The 24,280-nt window shown below is 40.7% G+C and overlaps 1 protein-coding gene across 4 annotated transcripts in view; it reads left to right on the top strand.

The window, feature by feature from the left end:
• The window catches only part of GBF1 (golgi brefeldin A resistant guanine nucleotide exchange factor 1), a 348,645-nt gene that overhangs the window by 169,492 nt on the left and 154,873 nt on the right, over positions 1–24,280 (top strand). For 2 of the 4 annotated variants that reach the window (XM_087963724.1, XM_026674267.2), the window contains exons 15-18: positions 2,424–2,604; positions 3,321–3,458; positions 8,732–8,817; positions 10,125–10,327. In XM_087963724.1, coding sequence (XP_087819850.1) covers positions 2,424–2,604; positions 3,321–3,458; positions 8,732–8,817; positions 10,125–10,327 — 608 coding nt within the window. Of the gene's footprint in view, positions 1–2,423; positions 2,605–3,320; positions 3,459–8,728; positions 8,818–10,124; positions 10,328–24,280 lie in introns of all 4 variants that reach the window. The other 2 variants (XM_026674268.2, XM_026674266.2) reach the window with 1 other exon arrangement.

The raw sequence follows: 24,280 nt of genomic DNA, 5'->3' as shown, positions 1-24,280 counted from the left end.
TAGCTTTTAGCACATCCATGAATTGGGAAAGAAATTTAGTTTCACTATTTTACTTCATGAATTTAAATACATATTTCTAAGATGGAATCCTGGATTTCACCATTCATAACAAAAAATGGTTAAAAACGCCAGATTTAATGACCAGCTACTGCCTACCTGATCATAATGCTGAGGATAATGTGAAAAAACCAGGGAGACAATCTAGAGATTTGGGTGACCACAATTTCAGCATAGTTATAAATAATGCGAATGCCAGTTACTCTCAGATATAGTCTGAGATTGTGCCTGCTTAAGATTGTGGTCAACCAAATCTCTATATATCCTATGTTATTGGGCTTTTTAAAATAGAGAGCAGAGTAGACCAATGTGACACAAGCCTAGATTTAATTTGAAATGGGGACTGTGATCATATTTGAAATGAGTTTGAACAACGATGGGAAATTATTATTATTGTACTGCTACATTTATCATACAAGCAAATGGAAATTGCTAGCAGGATATAACATAGTCACATAACATCTACAGAAAAGGAAACTTAAAACATGAGGGGGCTGGTGAAACAGAGACTGAGAAGAAAAGTCAAGAGGAACAGATTGTAAGGCCTAGAGGTTATTTAAAACCACTGTCATTAAAGCTTAATTTGTCTTTATTTCATAATGTAAGAAAGGATCAGCCTAGTTTAAAGAGAGACCAGCATGGCTTTCAAGTGACCCAGAAAGCTCTAAAAACCAAGAAGGCTTTTTTTCCAGCACATTTTCAACAAAGAGAACAGAAAGAAGCAAAAACTCTGGTAGATAAAGTGTAAGGTAATAACAAAGAATGAAAAAACAAAGAATCTCATGAGAGACTAGGGGGAAACAGGTTTTGTTAAATTCAATCAGGCTATAAGTTGATGAAATAATAGGGATTGTCAAGTATGATGGGGTGTTTGCAGAAAAATTATTTATTTGCATATCTCCTTAATACATAATATGTTGAAAATGTACCAGAGCCATTATGACTTTCTTAGGGAGGAAACCAGCACCAAGAAAAATTGAGGAACAAGAGAAGAATCATAAAAATTTGATGCTATCTACATAAGAATTTTTAAAGAATTGAAATTTGAAAATGTTTTAACTCCCTAGCAAAAATATATAAGTTATCATTCAAATCATATTCAGTGTCAGGAGTTTGGAAAATAGTGTTATACCAGTTTTTAAAAGTGAGATAGGGAAATCCAGGAAATGTCCAAATTATGCAACTAATGCATGGATACCCAGTAAATGGGGCATTTCTACCACATTTCTACTCTGTTCAGGATGGGCATCTTATAATTACTAAAATTCATGACTTACAATTGATCAGTTAACAGCCAAAGTTAGACAGATCCCCCCAAAAGCTACTTATGACCTGGTCCCAAAGTAATGGGTACTGCAGCGCCCCCATGTTTATTCACCCTTATGATCAACAGCAGGGACACTGCAGTACCCCCATTTACCATCTCCTCCACTCTGGCCATGCAAGCATTTTCATATCCCCAAGGACTCCCCACTAGACTTTAGGTCTGATTCCCACCACTCTTTCTCACCTTTTGAAGAGCTCCAAAGCCTTTCATAGTGCTGGAATGGGATACTTCGTTGCTTAGCCGCATAGCATGATTCTGGAATTGTACCACGGATGAGGAACACATTGCTCTATTTTGCTGCCTTGATGGACCTCATGGCAGCAATCCAGAAATGACTGTCATTTTGACCCTGTGGACAACCACAAGGCAAATAACTCCATTTTGCTGCCTTAACAAGCTTGCACAGCAGTGCAGTCATTCATTCCAACACTCTGGAAAGCCGCAGAGCTCTCAAAAGGTAAGTGAGGTGGAGGGTATTTGGCCTGGTGAGGTGGAAATCAGGCCTAAGGCTTGGGTTGAACCAGTGGGAGTGGGAAAAGGCCTGTGGGGATCCAAGAAGCAAGATGTAAAGGGAAGTGTGTCTCGGGAGGTGGGGGAGGACTGGGACACCCACATGCTCCACTTAACCTGCACATTAGTTTAACAATTGCTTTGGTAAGAACCGGATTGGAGATTGTTAAGTGAGATGCTTCACTTAATGATCATGACATGCAACCGTAGTAGGCAGCTCTATTGTGGTTGTATCTTGAGGACTACCTGTATTTTAGATGTTTTCTACTAGGAATATTAATGTAAATAGTTTAGCAAGCATATATTCCCCCACAAAGTATGTAAAATCTTCTGAGTAGAAATGCAACTTTATATACTGAGTCAACAATGTTTAACATAAAAGAAAACTAATCTTTTGTGGGGACTTAGGTTTAAGGATTCCAATGAGTTATGAAGGCTTGCATAGCTGTGTAGAACTAAGTTAAATAGAAGTTGTATTTAAGTTTCCTTATGCAGTTGGATATAGCCTTAATTATGCTTGATTTTTCAGAATGCTTTTCCTGTTTCTGGACAACTGTACACTACTCATTTGCTGTCACTTGAAGCATTGTTGACAGTGACTGATCAAATTGAAGCACGGTGCCAAGCCAAAGTACTCAGAGGCATATATCAGCAAGAAAAAGAAATACTAAAACCAAATACAGAAATTGCCAATATCATTAGAGGAGCAAGTGAGAATCATTTATTTGATATTTCTTCTTAAGTAGATGGTGATATTTGCCATTCTTGACCCTACTGTTCAGTGGTGGGATTCGAATTTTTTTACTACCAGTCCTGTGGGCTGTGCCTTTGTGGGTATGACAGGGGAAGGATACTGTAAAATCTCCAGTCAGAGGCGGTATTTGCCGGTTCTCCAAACTACTCAAAATTTCTACTATCGGTTCTCCAGAACTGCTCAGAACCTGCTGAATACCACCTCTGCTACTATTCTGTTCCGTGTTATATTTTAACAGTTATGTCTATGATATCTTAAACCTGCCTATGTCTATTGTGGAATTTTTTCTGTTCAAGGTTTCCTTTCATTTTTAATTTTGCAGAAAAATTTGACAAGGGTCATACTCATTTGGGACCCCAATATTGGAGGAAGTGCCTTTTGTTATTTGTACCCACTTGAACATTAGTAGCCTTATTACTCATTTGTAAAATAATGAGAATAATCCTCTTTAGGAGGGCATTTTTGTAGCAATGATTGTTAATAGTAGCAATAATTGTTATAAGGATTATTTTATGCTTTGAATCGCTTTTTATTTTTACCAATATATTTATGGATGCTTTTAGTTTTAGTTTAGTTTTACGCATTGCAAGCCACTGACAATCATAAAAATATGTGGTCTACAAAAACAGATGATAGACAGTCAGACAGACAGACATTCTTCTTACCCTATAGTTACTGAAGAACTGCAAACAAAACTTAAATCATCCACTGCAGAATTACCAGAGACATGTTCATCGAGTAATGACTGCTTGGTGACCTCTCACTTGAAACAGCAAGACTGTCTGAATTCAGATATGGAAAATGATACAGGTAAATCTGATCTTTAGTTCATTACTGGTAGCCTGGAACAGTGAAGCATATAAATAATATGGACTTGGTTTTGCCTACATCATTCTAGTTGGCTGTGAATAAGACTGGTGAATGTTTGGGGGAGGGGTGTCTTTTCATACATGTTTCATACCATGTTTCTTGGTACATTTTTCTTTTAAAAACAAAAAAATCCATGTCTATCTGAATAGCGTGTTGTCTGGGCACAATTAATTTTAAGTAAAGATACAACAATAACCAAAATCATACTAGTAATCTTAATACACATATCAATATTAATCACAGCATAATAATACAATTAATTTATCCATCTTGCAACATTTTCAATACAAATTATTTTTTAAAAAATTGTTTCATTTATAACCTCTATTTCTGTTAGTTAACCATAAAATAAATCCCATGTTAAAAAATATTATATTTCTTCCCTTTCTTTTAAGTGTAATTTACCAATCTTAGCACATTCTAATTTTTTTAAAATTACACTTTCATCTGTCGGGACCTCGTCATTTTTCCATTGTTGTACAAACACTATTCTTTCTGCCGTTACTACATGCAAAATTAACTATGTATTCCCTTTATTATACTGTTCTGGCAGTATACCCAGCAGGAACATTTCTGGTTTCAAATCTGTGTTGCTTTATCATTTTTTCTAATCAAGTATGTATTTTAGTCCAATATTTTTTTGTCTTTGGACAAGTCTACCTCATATGATCATATGAACCTGGTATTTGATTACACTTCCAACATTTCGCTGATAGATTTTCAAACATTATTTTTTTTCTTGTGTAAGGCTTTGGTTCATTTCCTCCATTTTTTTTTCTGCCTGTTCTGATTTTTCTTCTATTACCTGAATCCTTTGTCCATTTTTTTAATTATCTGTTGGAAATTCCCTATTCTTTCATTCATATTGTGCATTGTTTCTTTCGCTTCTCCTAACTCACTCTTCACCTCATTATGATTCTTTGTTATCGCCTCCTATAAAGATTAGAACATCATCATCACATCTTTTTGGAATGAATTTTATTTTTCTGCGTGTAACATGCTCTGTCAAATTTTTGATTTGATGGACTTGATGCTGCAGATGATGGTGCAGATGTTTTCTTTCCTAATTTGCTTAGATTTGGATTACTTGCCTTTTCTGCTTTTGTATCTATTAACTAGGTTAATTTAGGCATTCATTTAATAAAATAGACCTCAATAATCTCTAATCCCTAACCTACTTTTGACCACCCCCATTTTAAACCCAGAAAAGAACACACTTTTCTTTTCTTTTTTTGAAAATTTTATTTGGGTTTTCACAAAAACAAAATACAAATAAAACATCTTTTTTGAAAATAGCATGGTCCCAGGTTATCACTTCTTCATACAGACACAAAACTCAATTTCATGCTCATTTTTATATTCTATTCCATATCTTATTACCATTTTATATTTTCTACATAGTTTTTCCCCTCTTTTAATTTTCTCAACTTTGTTTTAATTATCTCAATTCAAATCATTATATTTATACTTTTGTCTGTCCTGTTACAATTTCACATTATCTTTTCTTATTAAGCAAATTTTTCACTGTAGTTACCAATTAGAGTATGACACCTTTATATCCTTTAATTTTATCCATTCAAGCTCTTATTTAAGCTTCAATGTATAGCTTTAAGATTATAGCATTCAATATAATGCATAACTTCCAATCGAATTCTGCTTGGTACATTCTTAAAATAGACACTATATTCTTAAAAAGAAAAAATTATATATATATGTAAATAAAACACATTCCATTCCAATTCAATTCTATCATTAATATGCATTAAAATCTTAACATCTTTAACATTTCTTTTCAATTAAATATCATACTTCCTTGGGAACACTTATAAACTTTCCATAGTTCATTCTCCCCCCCCCCATATTTCTCACTTATATTTTTATAAATCATTACTAATAATTAAAAATGTTCCCTTTTAATTCTCTCAATCATTTTAATTCATTTATTTATTAACAAACATCCCACTGTATTACAATAAATATTTTATCCATCATCATATTTTCTAAAGTTATTTCTATTTGTAATATAACAAAGCTATCTTATGTACCTTTGCAGAATCCCTTTTACAATTAAATTTTCACCCATTATCTCTAAACAAACTTACGGTTACAATCCTTATATCTTTTCCCTGTTTGTCCATTTCTTGTTTCTGTCTTTTACAACTTCTTTTCCTTGCCTTCTTCCCCCTCTTCTTCTCCCTCCCCCCTTTACCCCCTGTATCTCTACTTCTAACTCTCTCGTCTGTAATCCCCTCTTCTGTTGCTTTCTAATATTATATTTATCTTTCAAATTGTTCTTCTTTTTGGTTGTTTTGTCTAATCTTAGACCTTTCACTCTCTTTCCCCCTTTTCTTTTTCCCCCCACTTAAAATTATTTGATCATTAAAGATGGCTTCTTCTTTGTCCCAATCTTCTTGTTCTGCAAGCATTTCTTGTTACTTCTCATAGTTCCAGATCTCCATTTCTAAGAATTGAAACACGAAGCCAAAAGAACTTCTCCCTTCTTGTGCGTCTTCTTTCCATTTTTTAAGTTCCGTTAACAACCACCCAGTTAATTTTAGTCATCTAGATCATGGGTCCCCAACCACCGGTCCGCGGACTGGTCCCGGTCTGTGGAACAAATCCTACCAGGCCGCTGGTTTGCTGGGCACCGCCATCTTGTTTTGATGAAAAAGTGCTTCCGGTGAGCTTTTCCGGGTAGAAAGCTCACCGGAAGCACTTTTTCATCAAAACAAGATGGCGGCGCCCAGCTGATGCCGGTACCGGGCCGCGGCATAAAAAAGGTTGGGGACCACTGATCTAGATGCAAAAACCAAAAATCACCAAGTAATCCAAATAATCCAAGGCTGTTTCTACTTGCTTCTTTTTTCCACTTTCTCTTCCTGGGGTTCTATTATTTTGTTACCAAGTTTCCATTAAAATGTATCTTTGAGGAATCTTGTTAAAATTTCACTGTAAGTTCCTTTTAATTACAGTTCCATTCCTTAATTCCAGGCAGTCTCCTCCATTTTTCCAGATCCTGCCCTTCTATTCTTTTTTCTCTCCTTTCCAGCTTTTAAAAACTTTTAAATGTCCAGAAATCTTTATTATCCCTTTGACTTTTATTTTCAGCTTAGATGCCTATTAATGTCAAAGTGGATTTTTTTTTCAGTTTCTTGCTTAAGTCTCTTAGCTGTCAGTATAAGGAAGGGAAGGAAAAAAACAACCTAATCTTTTCCCTTCTCTCTCTCCTTCGCAGCTTCAAAATCTTCTCTGGGAACAATGTTGTTAAGTTTAAATTCCAGGGTACCTTATTTGTTGTTTTTGCTGTTTGACCCGGTCAACCAAAACTTTCTCTTCTTATCTTCCTCCTGCACATTCTTTTCCGGTCAAGTTCTTTGTGGTGACCATTTCTGACCACCGCTACAACCGCCTTCAGGAAAGGGAGTAATGGCCAGCTGGGGAGGAGAGATGTGGCTCTCCTCAACCCTGCTGGCAGTCTCCCCCCTCTTCACCACCTCTACGGGGTGGCTTGGCCCTGAAACCAGCCGGCTCGGGGCGCTCCAGCGGCGAGCACGGATCGAAGCCTCGGAGAGACGAGGTTTCGGTCTGTCACCGAAGAAGCTCAAACCGGAAGTCACACTTCCCAATACACTTTTCTCTTCCAATTTCCCACCAGTATCACAATGTTATAATTTTTATAATCCACCAGATCAGTCCAAAGATTAATTCTGTAGTGGCATGGAATGCTTCTTTGCAAATAATTATTTTTCTTTCTTCTCCTTCTCTTTTTTAATATCTATAATCCACAAGGCCCACCAATTCCCCAAGGCGTTGTAACTCTCAGTTCACTGTTCAAAATTCACAGCTTCTCTGTTTCACTTTCTGAATTGTATTTGTAATCCACAATAGTTCAAGACTTTTCAATGTTCTCACATGTAAACAGTTTACAGGTATTCTTCTTCTCTCAGTCATTGGCATTTGTAATCCCCAAGGCCCACCAATTCCCCCAGACTTTATAGATCTCAGTTCACTGTTGAATATATTTATAACCCAAAGTGTTAGAGTGGGGCAAGAAACAAAACGAACTATTTTCAGTATCCAGTCCAGAAACCAAAAAAGAGGAAAAAGAATAAACAAAAGAGAATTCATCCACTTGGTCTTAAAACAAATCCAAGCTGTTTCTGTTCTTCACTTTGCTAATTCAATTTGTAATCCACAGTAGTTCAAAGCATAATTCAAAGCATTTCAAGGTTTTCACTCTGTAGCTCCAAACCTTCAAAGTAAACATTCTACAGGTGCTATTTTCTTTCCGTCTCCTTTCCAAAAATAACCACCCTAGTCATAACAGACTTCTTCCTTTCACTTGTAATATTCTCTCCAACCAGTAGGTGTCGTGCTTGTTTAATTTCTCCATTTTTACTACAGTATTTATTTTAAAAAGAAACTTTTTAAGGTCCATCCAAACTTAATAAGCATAGAATCAATTCCAGTATTTTTTTTAAATGAGGGAAAAAACCAAAGTGAAACAGTCCAGGCTTTCCTATAGTTTTAGCCCATGCCTCTTATTTTTTAAAAATAAATCAAACTTTTTCTGGATCTGTCAAGGGGTCAGAATCTTAGTCACTGCTAAGCTTTGGGGAGCGGGAAAAAGAATATCCTGCCTCCCCCTCTTGAATCTCACTCTCAAAAAGGAAAAATTTGGTGGTGGGGGAATTCCATCCATGGGTGAGGAAAAAAAAAGTTTTGCCCAGATCACTCATGCTACTGCTCAGTCTTTCTCAGTCACTTCTTCCATCAGGCTGTCCCATCTTGGTCTGGCCATAATGGCTGTCGTCTTCTCCTGCCAGTTTGAGGGCTTCCTTCAGACCTGCGAGGGGTTGCTTTCTTCCTCGTGATCCACGGAGTGTCCCCTCTTCGCCACCTCTCTGGAGTGACTTTTGGTAGAATTAGGCTCGGTTAGCTAACCCACCACTGTATTGCTGCGACATCAGCCCCACCCCCTCACAAGTATTTTTTTTGTAGTGTCCCTCTATTTTAATATATACAGCTGAATCCAAAGGTCCTGGTTTTGTTTTGGTTTTTTTGTTAACTAATAATCTCTGTCAGAATTGGGGCTGATAAAGAAGAGCAGTACTGCTGGCTTGTGAAGTTGAAAGTTGTTCTAATTGATTATAATCAGGAATACTAACTATTTGAAAGGCTGTACTGTAAAAGCAGTCATTTTTTTTCAGCAGAAAAGATCATCCCAAGAAAGCCTACTCGATTTTCCTGCTTCCTACCCAGAACACAAGAACTGATAATGATTAAGAATAAAAAAAAGGTATGGCATGTTGTTTCTGAAGTATCTATAGTATGTGTCCATTATGTATACAGTAAAGATGTAGATTCATTCTTAAGTACAATAGTAAATATAAAAGAAGAAGGGGGGGGGGTCAGATTTGAATGTGCTAAAGTGATCTTTAAATACTTCCATTAGCATTTGAAAATATAGAAATAGAAGGACCCAAATAAATGCTAGAATCCCTATAGGTGGAAAGCATCAGGAAAGAACTGACTTAGGGATTTAGAAAGGCAGTGGAAATGAAGATGATTTGGAAATTCATCTGTTGTTAAAACATAAAACCAATTCTTTTCAGTGTTGAAAACCACTTGCAAAGACATTAGAAAGTACAAGCATTAAATAAGAAAATAAAATTGAATAACCACGACTAAAATACTTTATTTAGTAATTTGTTAGATTTTTATCTTACAATGTATTTAGGAGTTTAGAGGGTTGCTTTTTTGTAATGGAAATGGGAAAAACCTTGGGCGACAGCACGAACAGATGCTACTTGGAGAACAATCCCTAAGATAAGAGAGGGCATAGCTCACACCTGGATACAGGGCAGAGCAAGGGGCTCAAATGGGAGCCTCATTAGTTTTTTGGGCTGTAAAGAAGATAGTGCTTTGTATTTTCAGACTTGCAAGATTCTGTTAATGTAGTTGTATACCAGGGGTCCCCAGACTTTGGCAACTTTTAAGACTTGTGGACTACAACTCCCAGAATTCTGGGAGTTGTAGTCCACAAGTCAAAGTTGCCAAGTTTGGGGAGCTCTGCTTTATTATAAGGTAGCAATAAAGGAGAATATTTGTTGCTCAGGGTTCAAATGAAATTTTGGTGCTCTCTGAGCTTGGTTGATTACTTGCAGATGTTTCATTACCCAAACTAGGTAACATGGTCATTTATGTTTAGGTAATATTTAGGTTTGAGATTTATTAACATTTTGGATTGATTGAAAGCTCTGTAATTGTTCAATAATAACATTAATTCTCCAGAATACAACTTGCCTAATAATTGTGCACACAATGTAGAAATTTGATGTAAGTGTGAGCATTGGTCAAAATTGTTTTATTATCATTGTATTTTTAAATTGTTGCTAAACAAGGTAGCTGCTAAGGAAGAAATGACTGTATTGAATTTTACTAACGTAAAACTTAATTGTGTGGAATAAGGTCTAAAAGTGGTCTCCAGACCTAAAGATTAAAGAATAACATATTGAATTATATTACTGTACAGAGAGTATATGATTTGATATAAGAGTAATGTCACTATAAAGTACTTAATTTATTCATTTTGACTTTTTAAAGCTCTTGGTAAGTGGTTCAGAGCACTTCAATCAAAAACCAAAAAAAGGAATACAGTTTCTTCAGGAGAAAAATCTCTTGGCTACCCCAATGGATAACAATCAAGTGGCCAAGTGGCTGAGAGAAAATCCTAAACTGGACAAGAAAATGATTGGGGAATTTGTGAGTGATCGAAAAAATGTTGATTTGCTGGATAGTTTTGTCAGGTGAGTAAAAATGTATCTTAAAAATTTGATGGATAGGTAGGTAGGTAGGAAGGTACTGTATTTTCCCAAAAATATGACCTACCACGAAAATAAGCCCTAGCCTGATTTTTGGGGATGGGCATAATATAATCCCTACTCCAAAAATAAGCCTTAGTGAAAGGGGCATGGCCAGCACAGGAGGCAGCCTGTCAGGTGGTGCTCCATTCAAAATTCAAGAAAGAAAACTTAGACTCTTTAGATTAGAGCAAGGATATCTTTTACTGAATTTGAAGTGGTAACATCAGTAGAATTCTGAATCTGAGAAATTAGGCGCGCAGATCACATATACAAAGTGTTGGAAACGTTCCCACCCCTCATAGTTCAAATGATTCTTCCAATGAAAAGTTGTGAATATGATCATGTGGGCATCTTCAGGTGGTGATGAGGCCTCTGTCCATTGACCTTGACATATTTTGATAAAGATTTGCAGCTGCGCAGAGAAAAGAAAGCTAAGTGAGAAATAGAAACTTAAGAGCAGGAATTTATACCCCCCCCCCCCACTCCTCATTTACACAACACAAGAATGTAACACCTCCAGCTCTCTTCCCAGACAATATCCCCCCTCCTCCCCCCGTTACTTATGGCAGCCAAAAGATGCAAAGCAGTAGTAGAAGATCTTGAAGGCTGACATTCGGCCCTCCTAGAAAAAAGACGTTAGTCCTGCAAGAGAAAACAACATAAAAGATACCGAGTAATAATCAAATACATTTCTAGGGTTTATCAGGATACTTTGTGCGAAAGTCTTTGATCAGCTTAGGGGCTCTAACATCCTTCTCATTGACCCACTCAGCTTGGGAAGATGGGAAATGTTTCCAAGCTACGAGGTATTGGAGGCGACCCCTCCATTTTCGAGAGTCCAAAATTTCTTTAACTTCAAAATGTTGTTCACCTTCAATCAGCAATGGTATAGGAGGATCAGTCTGGGTTGGTCTCAGACCAGAAGTGTGTTCAGGTTTCAACAAACTGACATGGAAAACCGGATGAATTCTTCGAAGAGTTTTTGGTAGTGTCAATTGGACTGTCACAGGATTTACGATCCATTCAATCGTGAAAGGATCTACATATTTAGGACCAAGTTTCTTCGACTTTTGAGTGGTTTGTAAATATTTGGTGGACAGGAAAACTTTGTCACCCACTTGATAGGACTTCTGTGGAGTTCTCTTTTTATCTGCAAACTTCTTGAGATTGATGTGCGTCATCTAATGCTTTACGGGCAACTGGCCAGTTAAGTTGGAGTTGAGATATGCATTCGTCTAGCGACTGGATGTTAGGTCTTTCACGAGGAAGCTCAGGTATAGGTACAAAGTCTTGTCCCGACGCCACTTTAAAGGGGGTGAACCCAGTACTACTATGAACAGAATTGTTGTATGCCACCTCGGCAAATGGCAATAAGTCAGCCCAATTATCCTGTTGATAATTTATGTAACATCTGAGGTATTGTTCTAGCACTGCGTTAGTCCTCTCACAGGCCCCATTGGTTTGGGGATGGTGGGCGGAGCTTAAGCCCTGGGCGGAGCCTATTAACTTCAGGAACTCCCTCCAAAAGTTCGAGGTGAATTGAACCCCTCGGTCAGAAATTATACGTTCAGGAACGCCATGCAGTCTATAAATACGTAGTATAAACAGTTTAGTCAACGATTTTGCAAAGGGAATCTTAGAGCAAGGTATGAAATGCGCTTGTTTGGAAAACAAATTGGTTACTACCCAAATAACCGTGTTTCCGGTGCTCTCGGGTAACTCTACTATAAAGTCCATAGAGATTTCCTTCCATGGAGCCGTTGGCCTAGCCACATTTTGTAACAGATCTGCTGGCTTACCAGGTGCCCTTTTTGCTGAGGCGCAAACTGAGCAGCTAGCCACATAAGTTTCAATGTCCTTCTTCAACGTAGGCCATCAGAATTGTCACTTAACGAGGCGTAAGGTTTTCACGAATCCAAAGTGACCAGTCGCTTGTTGGGCTTGTTGCAATATTTGGCTTCTCAATGTCTCTGGTACATACAACTTTGCTCCCATCCAGGCCAAACCATCTCTAACTGTACAGTTATTCGAATCAGCCAGGAACCATTCATCCATTTTAGGGCCTCCTTTAATTGCGCCATCAAATCACTCGATAAATCCACTTCTTGTTTCTTCTTTTGCGCTCTAGTGACCACCGGGGCGGCTAGCTGTTTGGTTGAAACAATCGGCCGTATCACTTCCTGACGAACACTGTTATATTGAGGCAGTCTAGATAAAGCATCCGCCATAAAATTCCTCCCCCCCGGGATGTACTTCAGTGAAAAGTTGAACCGCTTAAAATACTGGGCCCACCGAACTTGTTTAGGAGACAGTTTTCGAGGCCTCCAAATTCTTATGGTCAGTCCATACCTCAAACGGGTGTTTTGCTCCTTCCAAGAAATGTCTCCATGTCAATAGAACTCAGCGAACTGCAAAAGCTTCCTTTTCCCAGACGGCCCACCTCCTTTTGGTTTCAGTTAGTTTATGGGAGGTGTAGGCGTAGGGTTGTAGAGTTCCCTTCTCATTGATTTGAAGTAAGACCGCTCCAACGGCCACATCACTCGTATCGGCTTGGATCATGAAAGGGGCATCCATGTCTGGGTGCTTTAGCACTGGTTCTGCAGCGAACAGTCACTTCAGCTTTTCAAAGGCGGCTTGGCATTCCATGGACCACTCCAGTGGCTTTCTAGGCTTTGGTTTCGCCTCCCCCTTAGTTTTTAAGAGATTGGTGATAGGCATTGCTATCTTAGCAAAAGACGGGATGAACTGCCAGTAAAAGTTGGCAAATCCCAAGAAGCTTTGAAGTTGTTTTCGGGTGCGCGGTGGGGCCCACTCCAACATAGCCCGCACCTTCCCTGGATCCATTTCGATGCCCTCGTGTGAAATGCAATACCCCAAGTAGTTGATTTTATCTTGATGGAACTCACATTTGGACAATTTAGCATACAATTTAGCAGCTCGCAGTTTCTGTAGCACTGAACGCACCAGTCTCACATGTTCATCCTAAGTTTCTGTGTAAATAAGGATGTCATCAAGGTAAACCAAAAACCCCTTGTATAAATGTTCGTGTAGCACCTGATTGATCATCTGCATGAATACGGCTGGAGCCCCTTGTAGGCCAAATGGGAGAACATTGAACTGGAAACAACCCATCGGGCAGTTAAAAGCAGTTTTCCACTCATCTCCTTCTTTAATTCGAATTCGTTAATACGCTTCTCTCAAGTCCAATTTCCTGAAAATTTTCCCTTTAGCCAGGTGAGCTAGCATGTCCTTCATCAGAGGGAGGGGGTACACGTTTTCCACAGAAATTGCGTTCAGGTTTCTATAGTCCACTACCAAACGCTTGGAGCCATCTTTTCGCGGAACAGCACTGGGGCCGCTACCCGAGGTCTAGCGGGTTGGATGAAACCACATTTCAAGTTTTTATCGATAAACGATCTCAACTCTTCCAATTCCCGTGGTGTCATCGAATATAGTTTCGGGAGCGTCACCCCAGGCAAAATTTCAATACTACAATCTGTTGACCGATGAGGGGGAAGCTCATCCGAAGCCTTTTCACTGAACACTTCCTTTAAGTCCCAATATTCTTTCGGAATTTTTTCCTCCCCCTCCAAGTCCTCGGTACCTGTAGAGGCTAGCTCAACCGGATTCTGAAACTCCTGCTGGGATCGCCCCTCCCTTTCTGGTCGCTGATTGGTGCGTATGCGCAACGACCCCTTCCTCCAGTTCACATGGGGGTTCCACTTCCGGAGCCATGGCAATCCCAGTATTAACGATTGTTCCATCCCAGGAGCCACAATAAAACACAGAGTCTCTTTATGCTCTCCCATGGTCATTTCTAGGGGTTCTGTTATAAAGCGTGCAGGGCAACCTCCCGCCACTGATCCATCCAATTGGCAAAAGGCTATGGGTGTTTCTAAAGTTCTCAGTCTGATGCCCATTTCCTCAACTACTTTCATGTTGATTACACATCTCGTGCACCCAGAGGCTAGCATCTCCCCTTCGGTCCCCGAAGTGGGTACCCTCAATCTTATTGGAATGGTCATGGGACCCTTGTTTGGACTTACCAGGAAGTCGTATTCCGAGTCAGATTCACTCTCTTCAGGGGAGGTCGGAGGTCCCAGCTCCTCTCTCCCCGGAGGGGCGACCTCTACAACCTCCCCTGTCTTTAGCGCGGTTTCGCGAGGCTTGGCTGGGGGGTTTTCAGGTTTCCTCCCTCCTCTCTGTGCCCCCTTTGGATCCAGGTTGACCCTGCAGTCCGCAATCTAGTGGCCCTCCTTCCCACATCGAAAACAGGCAGTGGATTTGGGTCTTGCCATCACTCCTCCCTTCGGAGGCTTTGGGGCCTCTTGGAAGCATGGGGGGGACGGCTTGCTCCATCCAGAGCCCCCCATGCGTCTGCTTCGGGTCAAATCTATTTCCACTTCTTCTGCCAGCAAGTACGACAGTTGCAAATCATTGGGATCCCTTCTGGAGATACACATCTGGTATACGTCTTCATTTAGACCATCTTTGTAGGCTTCTATCAGGGCTCCCTGGGACCAGCCTCGGATATGGCACGCCAGCTGTCTAAACTCTTGGGTGTAGTCGGCCACTGACCTCCTCCCTTGATTTATGGTTTTCATCCTGATCCTGGCCTTTCGCTCCGCCAGTGGGTCCTCAAATCTTGCCCGCAACGCGGTCATGAATACGTTATAGTTCCGCAGTTGGGGGGAGTTATAATTATACAAAGTCACCATCCACTCTGCAACTATTCCCTCCAGGGCCCTGGTAACACATCTCACTTTGGCTGCTTCTGAGGTGAACTCTTCCCCGTATTCTTCCATATAGCTCCAAACTTGTGCTAGGAAGAAACCCAAGTCTTTGGGATTTCTTCCAAACTCCACTTCTAACGGAGGCAGCTTGAGAGCTCTGCGTCTTCTAGGGATCACACCTCCCGCTGGGGGCCCCGAGGTTGCAGCTGGCTGCTGCGCTGGCGCAGGCTGAACTATGGGGGTGGGGGCAGCTTGGCTGCCTCTGGCTGAACTTGCTCCCCCTTCATACCTTGGAGCGACGTGGGGCTGTCCAAAAGCTTCATTGAGGAGATGCCTGGCTGGATCCAGTAACAATTCTCTCCTTTCCCTCTCTTGCCATGGCTCCTCTCTCCCACGCCGTCGGGTAGTGGTGACTCCAGGAGTGGGGGGTCTCTTCGGGATCCTTCCAGCCAAATCCCAACGACCATCTGGGCTTCTCAGCTGGAACCTCTTCCAGGGTAAGGTCCGCTAGCAATTCACCTGCTGGCACCTCCGGTATCAGCAAAAATTGCCCCCCCACAGCTCCCAGATCCTCCTGGTCGCTAGCTGGAGATGACATGATGATCATACCCCCTCGGAAGAAACTGGATATTTTCTCCAGGTGGGCTGGTGAGGAGATTCAGAATAATGTCAGGTGGTGCTCCATTCAAAATTCAAGAAAGAAAACTTAGACTCTTTAGATTAGAGCAAAGATATCTTTTACTGAATTTGAAGTGGTAACATCAGTAGAATTCTGAATCTGAGAAATTAGGCGCGCAGATCACATATACAAAGTGTTGGAAACGTTCCCATCCCTCATAGTTCAAATGGTTCTTCCAATGAAAAGTTGTGAATATGATCATGTGGGCATCTTCAGGTGGTGATGAGGCCTCTGTCCGTTGACCTTGACATATTTTGATAAAGATTTGCAGCTGCGCAGAGAAAAGAAAGCTAAGCGAGAAATAGAAACTTAAGAGCAGGAATTTATACCCCCCCCCCCACTCCTCATTTACACAACACAAGAATGTAACACCTCCAGCTCTCTTCCCAGACAATATCCCCCCTCCTCCCCCCGTTACTTATGGCAGCCAAAAGATGCAAAGCAGCAGTAGAAGATCTTGAAGGCTGACACAGCCCTTTTCCGGTCACCTCATGGAAGCTTGGGCCCCTAATCATGGCCCATGGATCAACTGAGCCAACAAGGGGCAGGAGCTGCCTCTCATTCTGTCTCTCTGTGGAGTGCAATGCTCTGCTACAGCTTTGGAGTAAACTTCCGCCTTCCCTGTGCAGGATTGCAAGGCTGAAGGCTTTGGAGGGAGCATTTTTGGGATGTGCGTCTGTGCAGAGCTCCCCAAGGATAGAATGATTGGCAGGGAAATGGGAGGGGGGGATTTTCCTACTGATCGGAGCAAAGTTAAGCCTCCAGCCTTGCAATCCTGTGCAGGGAAGTATGCTCTAAAGCTGTAGCAGAGAGTTGCACAAGGAGACCTCCACAGGTACCAGTAGCATTTCTGAAATGTTAACTTTTAACACAATGCTCACAGGAAAATCCCCGCCCATCTGTGTTTTCTCGTTCCCTTCTTCCCCTCCCTCCTCTGGCTGTCCATCTCAGCTTTCACAGACAACTGTCTGCCAGGGTGGAGGCTCCCTCGTGGGGTGTGATCGAACTTCCAACCTAGATAATCCCAGATCGAAAACCTCCGAAAACCTTCTAAAGCCGCCAGCCTGCCAGAACCTCTTCGCAAGCAGCTGCTGAGTGCAAGCCTGCACACCTATTCGGTGCTGCAGGCGCCGGGCTTACCGTACATCTATGCTGAGCCTGACACTCTTTGGACCCTGGTGTGGGCACTACAACTCTCTTAACGGCTGTGTGAGGCAGGGGTGGGGCTGCCCCTGGTTGCCTTTGGTGCCTGCCTCATCTGTGGTGGCTCTGCAGCCACCTCACCTTCCACCCAGCCAACCCCACTACCAAGGCCTTATCGAAAACCTCTGAAAAACTGAGCGCTGCCAGCCTGCCAGGGCCTCTTTGCGAGCAGCCACTGGTGGAGTCTTGCCACCTTGTCCGCTGCTATCCAACTCCCATGAGAGTTGCAGCGCCCACCAAGGCCCAAAGATTTTCGGAAGTTTTTGATCTGGAATAATTCAACCTGGCTAGGCAGGAGCAGTCCCGCAGTGCTGCCGAGAGCTGTGCTGCCAGGAGGGCAAAGAGGCCAGCAGCAGCTTGGGCAGCTGCTTGGATATTTAAAGACTTGTGGATTTCAACTCCCAGAACTCCCCACAGCCCCCCATCAGAGCCTTCCCCTTTCTGGGTTGGGGTAACTCATGCCCACCGGGTCCATGAGGGAGCTTCCACCCTGGCAGACAGTTGTCTGAGAAAGCTGAGATGGATAGCCGGGGGGGTGGGGGGAGAAGGGAATGAGAAATTACAGATCTTTCTCAGCATAAAGCTTCACAGAAAGCAAATCAAACTGATTGGGGGGGGGGGGGAGATTTTCCTGTGAGTACTGTGTGAAAAGTTAACATTCCAGAGATGTTACCTGCAGAGATCTGCTGGTACAATGCTCTGCTGCAGCTTTAGAGTATACCACTGCCTGCCCTGCACAGGATTGCAAGGCTGGAGGCCTCACCTTGCTCTGATCAGTAGGAAAATCACCACCACCATTTCCCTGCCAATTGTTATATCCTTGGGGAGCTCTGCATAGATGCACATCCCAAAAATGCTCCCTCCGAAGCCTTCAGCCTTGCAATCCTGCACAGGGAAGGCTGAGGTTCGCTGCAAAGTTGTAGCAGAGCCTTGCACTGGGAGGCCTCCGCAGAGATAGAATGAGAGGCAGCTCTATGTCCTTGCTGGTTCAGCTGATCCACAAGCCGTGATTAAAGGCCCTGGCAGGCTAACGGTGCTCAGGAAGTTTTCAGAGGTTTTTGATTGGGGCTTGGTGATGGACTGAGCCAGGCATAAGCCGAGGTGCCGCTCTCAATCATGCCTCTGTAAAAGGTGGCCAGGACAGAAAGAGAAAGACCTATCTGGAAAATAAACCCTAGCTTGATTTTTACACACAATATAAGCCCTATCCCCCCAAAATAAGCCCTAGTAATGCCCCCTCCCCACATCTGGCTGTATGAGGTGGAGTGAGGCACAGGTATAAAAATCAAGCTTGAGTGGGGGGTGTGAGGTACCCTATGTACCTGCTTACCTCGTTGTGCTGGTGGAGCTGGTCATGGCATAATGCTCATTGCAGCAGTGGAGCTGCTCCTTGCAGAATGTCTCGAAGCTTGTTGGGGAGGTGGAGCCACTCATGGCAGAATGCCATGAAGCTTGTTGCGCCAGGGAGCCGCTCACGGCTGGATGTTGCATGTACGTTGTGCTATCGTGCACGTTCATAGCACCAGTGAGAAGAGTCATATGGTGCTGTCCCACAAGCGGTTCCACCATGTATCTCTTCTTCTTCCTGGACGAAGAAATGATGAAGACTCAAAGCTTTGTCTGCATGCAAAGGGGATGGTTTGAAACAGAGCAATTAGCTCCATTTCAGACCATTCCCTTTGCAAGCACACAAATCTTCACCTCCCTCTTGGCAAAAAGTGTTTGGGCATCTACCATTGGCCCTGCCCTTTCCATCCCACTGTCTGTTTGCCTGTGGCCTCAATTGGGGCCAAGTTCTTAGCAAGCCCCAGCCTCCACCTGCCCTGCCAGGAGGGCGAAGAGCTCCTGCGAGGTGCTGTGGCCAAGTTGTCAATTTAGCCATCTCTGCTAACTCCCATCAACTTTTGCTGCCATTTGTTCATTGTGGGGATCGAAGTGTCCTTCCATTTTTGTACATAAAGTTATCTTGCTGCCATCAACATATATAACATCAAAGTTCTAATTTCCCCTCCAAATCTTTTTCCATTAAACCCAAAAGAGAAGTTTCTGGTTTTATCTTTGTATTTATTTTAAGAATCTTCTGCATTAGAATATGAATGCTACGCTAATGTTTCTTTGCTTTATCACATGTCCACCACAAATGATAGAAAAGTCCCTTCTTTGCACTTGCATTTCCAACATTGATTTGAAGTCCCTGTCAGGGTTCCAACTGATGCCCTAATTAAATCATGAGCCTCAAGCCAAGCTTCAAAAGAAATCCAGTTATTTATTAGGAGCTTCATGTCAACATGGACCAGGTGGAGCCAACTCTGAGCTCATTCATTGCCTCTGATCCTGTTTCCCCCTTCCCCCAAGATGTGTCATCAGTCACATTCCCCAATGAAGCAATTTCATGGGTTGTAGAAGTCACTCCCTCCGCCACAGTGGGTTTCTATAGAGATGACTCTGATGTCTTGGCTGGAAGATGTTTTGATGTTTTGACTGAGATGCAAGCTCCTTGATGCAGTTGTGAAGTTCGATTCCCCATCCCACTTGCCTATGGCAACTCTAGAGCAGGTCAGGGATGCTTCATGAGTTGACAGTACCTTTATACATTCTTGATAATTTATCTGGTGTTAAATACCAATGATACATTAGCTTATAAAAATTTCTTTTAATTGTAATTTAGTGTAAATTTTAAACCTTTTATCCACATATTCTTCCATTGTTCAAGCTTTACATTTTATAGACCTTAGCAATAACATATTCATCACTACCACACAGTAGACTTTCCAAGTCAAATCCATAACTCTTCTTGTCTAGTTTAAATCTTTCTTTCAATTTTAAATATAAATAATGGCAGATCTGTTTTGATTCTAGCTCTTCCTTAGGCTTGAGGATAGGATCACCAAAATTAAAAGGTATTATTTTACCATAGGTCTACCAGTCAGACTTCACCACCATTTCTTTTCTGAAAAAAAGTTTCTTGAGGGGACACCCAAAGAGGCATCCTTGTTTTATACTTATTCCCAACTCTTAGAATGGCACATCTAGCAAAGTGGTTGTTAAAATCAACATTTACTTTAATCTTAATGCATTAACAAGAGTTGGAAGGGACCTTGTAGGTCATCTAGTCTAACTCCCTGCCCAAGCAGGAGACCCCACACCATTTCTGACAAATGGCAGTCCAGTCTCTTACTGAAAGTTTCCAGTGATGAAGCTCCCACAGTTTCTGAAGGCAATTGATTGTTTTCACTGTCAGAAAACTTATCCTCATTTCTAGATTGAATCTCTTCTTGATCAGTTTCCATTCATTATTCTTTGTCTGGCCTTCAAGTGCTTTGGAAAATAGCTTGACCCCTTCTTCTCTGTGGCAGCCCCTCAAATATTGGAATGTCTTCCCTGGTCCTTCTCTTCACTAGACTAGCCATGCCAAGTACCTGCAACCATTCATGGTATGTTTTAGCCTCCGGTCCCCTCATCATTGTGGTTGCTCTTCTCTGCACTTTTTCTAGAGTGTCAGCATCTTTTTTTATAATGTGGTGACCAAAACTGTATGCAGTATTCTATGTATGGTCTTACTAAGGCTTTATAGAGTGATATTAGTACCTCATCTGATCTTGATTGTATTCCTCTGTTAATTCATTTTAGGATTGCATTGGCTTTTTTGGCTGCTACCACACACTGTTGGTTCATATTTCATTGGTTGTCCACTAAGACTTCAAGATCCCTCTCACTGCTATTAAGCCTGGTTTCACCCAGTCTATATGTGTACTTTTGATTCCCCCCCTCCTAAGTTTATTTTTCTCTACATTGAATTTCATTTTGTTAGATAGGGCCCAGTGTTCAAGTCTGTCAAGAATGCCAGCTTAGTATTATCCACAAATTTGATAAGTTCCTTTTCTATACCCTCATTTAAATCATTTATGAAGATATTATGAAGATATCTTGTCATATCATAAATACCTGTGCCATCCAAATCTTAATACATGATTTTCTAAACCAAGTAGCCTCTCATTCTGTAGGTTCACCCACTCTTTTAGCCAGACCAAACAAGAAGCATCAAAATATAGTTTCAAGTCCACTAAACCCAAACTTCCTCTTTCCTTAGCATCTTGCAGCAGTTTATATTTATTCTTGGTTTTTTCACTTGCCATATACATTTTGAAATACCCCTCTGCCATTGTTTAAATGGAGTATTAGTTGCAAGTATTGATAACATCTGAAACAAAAAAAAAGTATTTTGGTAAGACATTCATCTTAATTACAGAAATTCTACCCAATAGTGACAACCAGAGCTTATCCCATCTTAATAAGTTCTTTTTAATATCATTCCAGAGAGGCACATAGTTGCTTTTGAAATGGTTTTGTGTTTGTATTTGTCAATATTATCCCCAAATATTTCACCTTTTTCTCAACTGTAAAACCAGACTTTTTAGTCCTGTGGAGTTATATTCTTAATAAGTATTGTTGTTTTCTGCTTGTTTATTTTAAATACCCCAAACTGATTTAATTTCCTCATCAAATATTATATATTATTTTTAGGTCTTGCAAGAATATAACTAAATTGTCAGCAAATGCCCTCAATTTATATAAACTTCCTTCTTGATACTTATACTTGCCTGAAATCTCTATTCAAAATTTCCAACACCAAAATAAACAACAAGGAAGACAAGGGACATCCTTGTCTTGTACGTACCCTTTTGAATTTCACATGGTTAACAATTTTTGCTTGCTGAGACATATGAACAGCTTTGATCCCTTGAATAAAATTCTCTCCAAAGTTCTTTTCTTCAAGAACTTTCATCATAAAAGCCCAATTTAGATTGTCAAAGGTCTTCTCTGCATCTAAGAATATTAAAGCTTCCTGTTTCTCATTATGGTATTGTAAATTTTCAAATAATATTCAAAACATTGATTTGAAGTCCCTGTCAGGGTTCCAACTGATGCCCTAATTAAATCATGAGCCTCAAGCCAAGCTTCAAAAGAAATCCAGTTATTTATTAGGAGCTTCATGTCAACATGGACCAAGTGGAGCCAACTCCATCTATAACTCAAACTCTTTTTTTCTAAATACCAAAAAAACTGGGTTATGGTCAGAAAAAGACAGGTAAAATGTCAACTTTTAGAATTTTATTTACAAGGTTTTTACAAGCCTTAGCAAGACCACACCTAGAATAATATACCCAGTTTGGTCACCACACCATAAAAAAGATATTGAACCTCTAGAAAAAGTGCAGGGAAGAGCAACCAGGATGATTAGGGGACTGGAGACTAAAACATATGAAGATCGGTTACAGGAACTGGACATGGCTAGTCTAGTGAAGAGAAGGATCAGGGGAGACATCATAGCAGTGTTCCAATTTTTGAGGCACCCAATGGCCAGACAAGGAATAATGGATGGAAATTGATCAAGGAGAAATTCAATCTAGAAATAAGAAGAAATTTTCTGACAGAACTATCAACCAATGGAACAGCTTGCCTTCAGAAGTTGTGGGAGCTTCATCACTGGAGGCTTTCAAGAAGACATTGGACTGACATTTGTCAGAAATAGTATAGGGTCTCCTGCTTGGGCGGGGGGGGGGGTTGGACTAAATGACTTACAAGGTCCCTTTCAACTCTTTGAATCTGTAATCTGTAATTTCTTGTCTGTATCTATTGATTCAGATGGGTCCAAAATTAGTTTATGTCTGATCAAGAAATCCTTGACATTTTCGATAGAATTCAGTCTGAATCTTTGCTCTTGATTGAAGTATTGTTCCTTCAAGTTTATCCCAGTGGAAGAGAATTTTTCTTTTCTTCAGAATATCAGTAAGAAGAACAGAATTTCTTTTTTCTCAAGATTCTGACAGGAATTTCCTTCAAAACAATTATATGCATGTTTTCCATTCTTAGTTTGGATATGAAGTGGCAATCCAGAACATGGTCGCTTTGTTGTTCTTACAAAATGAACTAAGACATCCCCTTGGTAGTTTTCTTGTAGTAACAAATCTGGAGTTTACTCTTTGTCTATTTCAGAGTTAAGGATCTTTTCCCCCAGTTAATTAATTAAGTTGGCTTTAATCATATTTAATCTAATACTCTCTCCAGACAATTCAGGAATTGTCAGTTTCATACAAAACATATTTCTTCTCCAATTTATGCTTCATAAGTTCCACTCTATCCTTCACCTGTTTAATATCTGCAGTCAAATGTATCTCCTCACGACATTACTTTGAAAGTATATCAAGCTTTGATTTCATTGCCTGAATTAGTTCATATGTTTAGCTGTATATTCATCCAGAAAAGGTCTTAAATATTCTGCATCTCCTAATATTCTTTTCAATTTCTCCATTCTCTTGCTCCATCTTGTAAAATTGTAACTAATGTTTTGATTTTAAAGTTGAAATTTTTAGACTTGTAAGTTTACAACGTTAAATCCAATGGGTTGAATAATATTGCTGGAGAGTTAAAAAATTAGCAATAGTACAGTCTCTTGGCTCCCTCATGTGGTCAAAACCACCACAGTAATATGAGCTACAGAAAAGAACATAGTCTGTGCCTCTTTGTTTAACAACTGGTTCAATCAGAAGCAAGTAAAATCAGAACTATTCTTTCCCCTCCTCACAGCAAGATCAAAATAGCATTTAGGCATTTGTTTTGGAAGCAGAAAGTTTCAACGGTTAATTAAAGATACAAAATCCTCTAAAAGATTTAAGTCCAGAAGTTTCAAAAGTAGTTTATGTCAACTCTGAAGCTGACCTGGCTGAAGCCATCTTTCTTCTGCCTCATAGTTGCCACGAACTTTGAAAGCAGGAAGGGTGGGGGAAGCAGATTGACCGACTACCCATCAAAACAAAAAGTTTTCCTGGAGGAACCAAGGTCATCTCAGCAGATAGCAGAGGAGTGACCAAGCAGCCTCCCAGCTACCTTCATTGGACAATATGACTGGTGACACTTGAGGAGGGAATATTTGCTCTTTTAATTGGGGGGAAACGGTGGGAACCTTTAGAGTTGGTTTTCACTAGCTGTGTTCAATAAACATGTTTTTTGAGGAATCACCTGCTTCTGAGTTCTGCTTTTGATGGATGCATAATTCAGAACCCTGACAGTTTCCACAATTATTTCCAGCTTCTGTTTTTTGGCTTGGATACACCAACTCCTTGCTCCAAATAAATACATTTAAACTGAGATAATATGGAAAAAAGAAGGAAAAGTTGGGGTGTGTGTTAAAGGTATCAACTTCCAACTCTTTTTAGCACAGTAGAACTGTTCTGTCCTCTCTACACGTTACTCTGTATGGCCCTTGACTTACAGCTAACA

This window comes from Notechis scutatus, chromosome 4, assembly GCF_049901735.1.
Source record: "Notechis scutatus isolate UNSWTSFEM ecotype Mainland chromosome 4, rNotScu1.2, whole genome shotgun sequence".
In the NCBI taxonomy this organism is placed as follows: domain Eukaryota; kingdom Metazoa; phylum Chordata; class Lepidosauria; order Squamata; family Elapidae; genus Notechis; species Notechis scutatus.
Note: the sequence above shows the minus strand (reverse complement) of the source record. Positions and strands in the feature narration are given on the sequence as shown.